The sequence below is a fragment of the Sinocyclocheilus grahami genome, unplaced genomic scaffold (assembly GCF_001515645.1).
Source record: "Sinocyclocheilus grahami isolate Dianchi unplaced genomic scaffold, SAMN03320097.WGS_v1.1 scaffold270.1, whole genome shotgun sequence".
Lineage (NCBI taxonomy): Eukaryota > Metazoa > Chordata > Actinopteri > Cypriniformes > Cyprinidae > Sinocyclocheilus > Sinocyclocheilus grahami.
Window position 1 is genome coordinate 871,524 of NW_015505449.1, and position 8,055 is coordinate 879,578.

General features: G+C 35.9%; 1 protein-coding gene across 1 annotated transcript in view; it reads left to right on the forward strand.

Moving 5' to 3' along the window:
* The window catches only part of LOC107599667 (autophagy-related protein 9A-like), a 13,488-nt gene extending 5,433 nt beyond the window's left edge, over positions 1-8,055 (forward strand). The window contains exons 7-15 of the mRNA XM_016291320.1: positions 511-1,259; positions 2,163-2,316; positions 3,558-3,737; positions 3,895-4,140; positions 5,548-5,786; positions 5,895-5,997; positions 6,084-6,162; positions 7,451-7,630; positions 7,792-8,055. Coding sequence (XP_016146806.1) covers positions 511-1,259; positions 2,163-2,316; positions 3,558-3,737; positions 3,895-4,140; positions 5,548-5,786; positions 5,895-5,997; positions 6,084-6,162; positions 7,451-7,611 — 1,911 coding nt within the window. The 3' untranslated portion in view covers positions 7,612-7,630; positions 7,792-8,055. The remainder of the gene's footprint in view (positions 1-510; positions 1,260-2,162; positions 2,317-3,557; positions 3,738-3,894; positions 4,141-5,547; positions 5,787-5,894; positions 5,998-6,083; positions 6,163-7,450; positions 7,631-7,791) is intronic.

An 8,055-nucleotide genomic window follows, 5' to 3' on the forward strand; every position in this document is an offset into this window, starting at 1 on the left:
CATAATTGGAAATGTTTTTTCCAAGGAGGTGCATTTTTGTGGAGGATAAGGAGTGGCATATAAATAAATCTTTTTAAAATCTGGCTGTCAATAAATAAATGTTAATAAATCTATCATAGTCCAATACAAAAATTTAATTTTAAAGTTATGAATTGACACATTTCATACATTATTCACATTTCAAATATTTTAAACAAGAGTGTCAATAAATAAATAAATGATGTCAATAAATAGATAAATATTAATACATCAAAGTCTTTTGCAAAATATTATTATTTTTATTTATTTATTTTATTCATTCATGCTTTATTTATTTATTTATTTGTGTTAAAATTATATATATATATATATATATATATATATATATATAATATTTTATAATAAAAAAAATATATATATATATATATATATATATATATATATATATATGCATTAAAAATGTAAGAAATATTTATATTAGTATTATATTTTATATATATATATATATATTTTTTTTAAAATTAATGTTAGGATGAGCTGTGCAACTTCACGTGGCAAGAAGTTCAAGGCCGTTTGATCCACCTGCAGCGCGAGCAGCCCATGTGTGTCCAGAAGCGTGAACTTTCCGAACTAGACATCTACCACCGCATCCTGCGCTTTAAAAACTACACAGTGGCCATGATCAACAAGTCCCTGCTGCCCGTCAGACTGCGTGTGCCCTTCTTCAGTGACATGTTCTTCCTCACGCAGGGCCTAAAATACAACTTTGAGCTCATTCTGTTCTGGGGCCCTTTGTCACTCTTCCAGAACAAGTGGAGTCTGCATCCCAAATACAAACGGGCGGCAAACCGGCAGGAGCTCGCCAAGCAGCTCAGCCGCATCATCCTGTTGACTGGTCTGGTCAATCTGCTGCTGTGTCCCTTCGTGCTGGTGTGGCAGGTGCTGTATGCGTTCTTTAGCTACGCTGAAGTCATCAAGCGTGAGCCGGGAAGCTTGGGGGCCCGGCGCTGGTCACTGTACGGCCGTCTCTACCTCCGCCACTTTAACGAGCTTGATCACGAGCTGCAAGGCAGGCTGGGCCGTGGGTACAAACCCGCTGCAAAATACATGAATGCTTTCATTTCTCCTCTGTCGGCGGTGCTGGCCAAGAACGTGGCTTTCTTCTCCGGCTCGGTGCTCGCCGTGCTCATCGCTCTGACGGTGTACGATGAAGATGTGCTGACCGTGCAACACATCCTGACAGCCATCACTGTACTTGGCGTAGTCATCACCATCACCAGGTATGCCAAGACTTTTACATTTCAAGGACAAGGACTATCGCAAGAAACAATTTTTATTTTTTATATTTTCAGTTTTAGTAATTTTAGTACTTAAACTTATTTTATTTTAGTTACTTGCCAACAACATTTTTCATTTTTGTTTAAGTGTTTTATTTTTTTATTTCAGCTTATTTAAATTATGTTTAAAGGGGTCATATGACGTTGCTAAAAAATATTATTTGGTGTAATGCAATGTGTTTACGCGGTTTATAGGGTTAGTTCACCCAAAAATGAAAATTCTGTCATTAATTACTCACCCTCATGTCGTTCCAAACCCGTAAGACCTCCGTTCATCTTTGGAACACAAATTAAGATATTTTTGATGCATTCTGACAGCTCTCTGACCCTCCCATAGACAGCAATGTAATTACCACGATCAACATCCAGAAATGTAGCAAGGAGATTGGTAAAATAATCCATGTGACATCAGGGGCTCAACCGTAATATTATGAAGCCACGAGAATACTTTTTGTGCACAAAAGAAAAGAAAAAAAACAACATAATTCAACAATTTGTCTCCTCTGCGTCACCCTGGTGCTATTTTGGAGAGTATCCACTGAACACAAACAGCGTATGTTGTTCTGTGTTAGCTGCGTTACGCCGGATTCGTTAGTCTTTTTTTTTCTTTCTTCTTGTGTGCACAAAAAGTTTACAGATCTTCTTTATGCACCAAGAGCTTGTAACACAATTACTCTCCGCAGCTCTTTCAAGCTGGCATCAGGTCAACGAATAAGTGCTGTTTCATGTGTTCAGTTGACCTCGTTACACCCAAGCATTATAATTCTGAGCTGTACAGTAAATGGCCCGCTCTCAGTACCTGTTAGTCTGACCTGGCTTCAGTAATGCCGTCTGACTCTCTTACAGGTCGTTTATTCCAGATGAACATATGGTGTGGTGTCCTGAACAGCTGCTTCAGTGTGTCCTGGCCCACATTCACTACATGCCCGACCACTGGAAGGGCAACGCCAACAAGAGCGAGACCCGCGACGAGATGGCACAGCTTTTCCAATATAAAGCGGTGAGAACTGCATGATAAAGGCAGATTATTATTGTTAGACATTACTTGTTATTTTTTTAATTCATTCATTAATATACATTACCGTTTAAAGATTTGGAGTTGGTAAGATATTTTTTAAAGAATTTAATACTTTTATTCAAGGACACATTAAATTGATGAAAAGTTACAGCAAAGACATTTATAGTGTTACAAAAGAATTCTGTTTCAAATAAAAGCCGTTCCTGAAGAACCCTAAAAAAAAAGTACAACTGTTTTCAACGTTGATAATAAGAAATATTTCTTGAGCAGCAAAGCAGCATATTAGAATGATTTCTGAAGGAACGTGTGACACTGAAGACTGGAGTAATGATGCTGAAAATTCAGCTTTGATCACAGGAATAAATGACTTGTTTAAATGTATTCAAATGGAAAACAGTTATTTTAAATTGTAATAATATTTGACGGTATTATACTGATTTTACCATATTTTTGATCAATTAAATATAGCCTTGGTGAGAATTTTTATTTGGTAAAAAATGCATATAGTATATTTATTATAGCATAATACATAAAAAAATTTAATCTCTCTTTCCTAGCAAAGTATATCTTTTCAAGAATAGTTTTTATTTGCATTGTTTTTCTTACCATTGTCACTTCTAGCTTGCTCACTAGTTGTAAGGCACTATTTCATGTAGTTGTCTTGGAATTATATTTATTATGAAAAGTACTATACAAATAAATTTGAATGGAATATGTTTTAAATTAGGCTTTAATACAATCACTAGCTAATCATTTAATTTTTTGGGGGGGAAATTTTTTTTTCTTACAGTATGTGACTATTTTAAAGTTTGAAAACCCCTGAATTAGTGCATACTTACAGGCAGAAAAATAAAAATTCACTAAATTAGAATAATTTATTTAAATAACAATAAAGGTACAATAGTCTGGATTTGACTTTTTAATCTGTAGTCTGTTGTAATTCAGAAAGTCACAAAATGCACAAAGTCAGACAGTTGAAAATGAGTCAGTCGGTTGTTTACCACAGTAAGTCTAAGAGTTGAGGTTTCTGTGTTATTTTAAGTATGAAATAACACCTTACCACTCTGCACCTGATGTCTAGAAGTTTGTCTGATTTTGCACCCCTGTTGCGTAGGTTTTAATCTTCACTGCATCTGTTCACCAGCACTGTTTCACACCTGCTCTGCTGTTTTTATGAGTTCCACTCACTGAGTTTCTCTTATTTTTGTGCACCTGTCCTGCAGGTCTTTATATTGGAGGAGCTTCTGAGTCCCATAATTACCCCCTTCATCCTCATCTTCTCCCTGCGGAGCAAGTCTTTAGAAATCATCGACTTCTTCCGTAACTTCACCGTAGATGTGGCAGGGGTGGGAGACATTTGCTCATTTGCCCAGATGGACATCAGGCGCCATGGAAATCCACAGGTATCAAAGAGCCCATGCATGCACGTTATTAATGCTTCAGCTCGCAGTAATCTGCTGCCTTTTGGGGGGTAAAATCATAAAAGTATGTTGTTACGTGAGAGCAGCTTCTTGGTATCATAGCAGGCTTCATGGTTTGTTTTTTTCCCCTCTCGCTCAGTGGATGTCTGAAGGTCAGACGGAGGCCTCAGTGTACCAGCAGGCTGAGAATGGGAAGACGGAGCTGTCTCTGATGCATTTCACCATTAAAAACCCATGCTGGCAGCCCCCTCAGGAGAGCTCTGTGTTCATCAGCCACCTGAAGGAGAAGGTGCATCAGGACGCTCAGACAGGACCATCTCCTCAGCTGCTGCTGTCCGAGGCTCCTCTCTGTACCTCGCTGCTGTCCAGTGAGTCCGCAACGGGTGTAAGTCACGCTTTATCATGTTCGCCACTGTCTTGACTGTATTAGGATCCTCTTATTATCTCTTTCAATCAGTTTCACTTTTTTAAACAGCATTCACAACATATTTATCTGCTGTACTAATGTCACACACACACAAATTACATGGTAAATTTTTAGGACCATTAAGACTTTTTTTTTTTTAATAATTAAGATTTTTTTTAAACATAATTAACCATATATTTTTTTTAAATGTAAATCATAATCAAGCTAAAAACAATAAATACTACCCTGATATATAAATACCTCAATAATAATTTTTTTCTTCCACTGGAGTAATGGAGGATTTTTATTATTATTATTATTATTATTATTATTTTTGCATTAACAGTAACTAAATTAGGTGAGAAAAGTGCTTAAGTGTCATAAAAGAAACAATGCAAAAAATCTTGTTAGTTTTAAAAAGATTTTAATTAAGTTAAAAAAAATTAATCAATTTTCTTTACGCAAAAAATATATTTTTAAATTATATATAAAATATATGAAATTTTTTAAAAATTGCTATGTAAATGTGCAGTGATGAATCATGCAAAATCATACCAGGCACACTTACTAAAATATTTATTAAGATATATATGTATATAGATAGATAGATATATAGATATACACTACTGTTCAGACATTTTTTAAGGATTCTTTGATGAATAGAAAGTTCAGGAGAACAGCATTTATTTGAAATAGAAATCTTTTATAACATTATCAATATGTTCTTAAGATAAATCAAATAAAATTATTCTTTTCATTTCTGAATAAAATAAAAAATAGAGGGAAAAAAATTACTGGCCCAAAAAAACTATAGTTTTAACTATAATTTTATAGTAAATATAAAGTAATTATGATTATTATTATGAAAAATTAATAAAATAATAATAATTATTATTATTTTATTAATGATTAATTATTAATAAAAATTATTATTAAAAAAATCAAGTGTTGCTTTTGTTTTGTTTTACAAACTTCATTTGAATGAATCTTTTCCCCCTAAAAACGTTCATGTGAAAAGTTGAACTCAAAATAATGCTTTTTGGAGTGTATAGTTTTGGTAATTCAGTGGTTAAACCTACAGAGTAGAGCTTTTATTTATTGAGTGGGACACACTTAGAAACACTCCATTGCGAAGGGAAAATGAAAGAGAAAAAAAACATTTCCTGTGGCATTCCGGATATTAAAAAACCTGCCAGAAGACAAGAAATATTGACATTTCATTTAATGCCTCTGCATTGTTTCAGCGCTTGCTGCCAGATTATTTCACAGATCTTCAGCCATCTGCGTCTGCATCTGCAGGGTTACCTCTGCCTCATCATGTTGCCAGCTCATTTTTCACTTCTTTTAATGAGATGCATATGTTTTTGCGTTATTTTTGTGCTTCAGCCTGATAACCTGTTAGCCAGTGTGTTGGCTCACCCTGTACTGACCGCCTCCGGACTGCCTGGGAGGAATCGCCACTTTATCCCACCGAGCAGTGCTGCTTCCGCTGCCGCTAGTGTCCTGGCATCCCTTTCGTCTTCTCAGCAGCCCCACGCCGGCCGTTCTCGCTCACACACTCTCCTGCCATCCCGACAGCACCACGACAGCACCATGTACTGCAGCGACCACACTGTGGGCGACAGGTAACGACCATTAAACAGTAATGCAAAGTGGCAAAGCAATTTCTGCTTAAATGCCCGCACTGTTCGATTCAGATCTGGTTACAGTAATCAATGTTACCTTTTCATTAGCATGTCTGCAAGTGACTCCAGGGTGCTCAGCCAGTCTCATTCAGGCCTGGCGTCAGAGTTCGCATCAGCCGAGATGAGCTTGCATGCTATATACATGCACGAGGTGAGTGGTCACAATATACTCAAATACTAAAAGCAATCCTTCATAATCCAGTATAGTTTTCCAATAGTTTTTGGTCATTCCCTTAGGTACATCAGCAAAAGACCCAGCATCCATCTGGACCAATTCAGGCCTCTGTGCCAATGAAGGACTTGAGCACCAACTGTGGTGAGTCTCATCGAATCGTCTCGTGTATGAGATGCACATAAAATGGCATTCAAAATGCATCAGATAATGATGGCCATAAGTTGAGTACTCTAACACTTTAAAACAGTGCTAAAATGATGAAATATATCAATTAGAATGGAAATATTTCACCTGAAAGCACACAGCATCATCTTCCACATTCCACACAGTCACAGTGCCGCCCAATGCATTTATTAAAAACCAGACTGATAAGAGTTTTGGTGAGAAAATATATTTCAGCAACAGGTCAAATCATGATTAAAAATGTATGAAAAAGTAATTAGCAATATTTTATGGAAATGTAATTTGAAATATTCTAACACTTTACAGTAAGGTTACATTTGTTAGCATTAGTTATTGCATTAAGTATCAAACTAGCAATGAACACATTTTTTACAGCATTAATCAATTTTCATGTCAAGTTTTATAAATATAAACGTGTATACATACAGTATATAGTATATGATTTATTAATATATAAATATAAATGAAATATTTAAAATTTATAAATATATTTTTTCATTAATTCATTTTAAATAAATATTCATATTATGTGTGTTTGTGTATATACAGTATTTTTTAATATAGAAATTATTCATAATAATTTATAAACAAACATAATATTTTTCATAGCTAATTCATGATCAATATTAATATTATAGTTTGTTCCCTTCTACAGCTTGACATGTTAATGTGTTAGCATATGTAAAAATTTACAGTAATTATGTTTTGGAATCAATACAAGCTGTACTGTAAGTATTTTTTTATTGCTAGTTCATGATATAGAATGCATTAACATATACTGACGAATTTACCCTTATTATAATGTGCTACTGATTTCCTACAGATGTTATTCGACTAATCAGTTATTTTTCAGATTATGGTTGGATGCTTTACGGGTCCGGTTCAGTCGGTCTATTGCATGAGCAAGCGTTTCTTAACCAGAATAAACTGCAGACAGTCCCAGACATCAGAAGTTAAATCTTTGGGTCATCACTTTGCATACCTCTCTCTTGCATTAAAAAAATTCAAAATTTAAACAAGAAATAAATATTTGAGCAATAAAATTCATCACTCTTGACCACAAAGTTTTGGGTTTTATTTATTGACCAGTCGGACCTTCGCATGAGCGAGTGTTTCTTGACCAGAATTAGTTGCAGACAGACCCAGACATCCAAATTTCAATCTGTGGGTTAATGACTCATTTTGCATACCTGGTCAATCATGGTAAAATTATGTAAAAGGATCTGAAGGCACTTCTTTTTTTCAGCTCAAGGTCCTCAGATACAGTTTGCACAGACAGTCACCTTGGTGCCACCCACTTCTGGCCGCTTGGGTGGCTGGGCTGAAGAGGAAGAGGAAGAGCAGGGCGACGAGGAGGAGATAAGCACCAACCTTGTGCCGGATCAGACCAGTAGAGGGAGCAGCTGAAGTGCCTTCAACCTGTACAGTGCGTTTCACCACATCACTTCAACCAATCAAACACAGGACAAAATAGGATTCAATTTGGACTCAAACTAGTTAATATCACTACATATGAAGATCTGATTAGTGTTTCAATGCAAAATGGCTCAAGTATTTTAACATTATCTCTCTCTTTCTGGTTTGCAGTTTTTGTTCATTTCTGGTAGCTGTGGCCTTACTTTGGTTTGAAACCCTTTGATCAAGCATGTTGGGATGCCACACCAAGCATGTCGTTCAAGGAGCCCGTCAGAGCCGTTCGGTTCTCTGGACGCACCATCTTCCAGTTTAGAGGAACTGTGGCGTAACGGACTGCAAGAGTATGTCTGCCATTTCCCCTCCCTCGTCACGTCACTTACATTTACATTTCAGACTGCTGTGTGTTTGTGTTGGAGTGTGTGTTTTTGTTTTGTT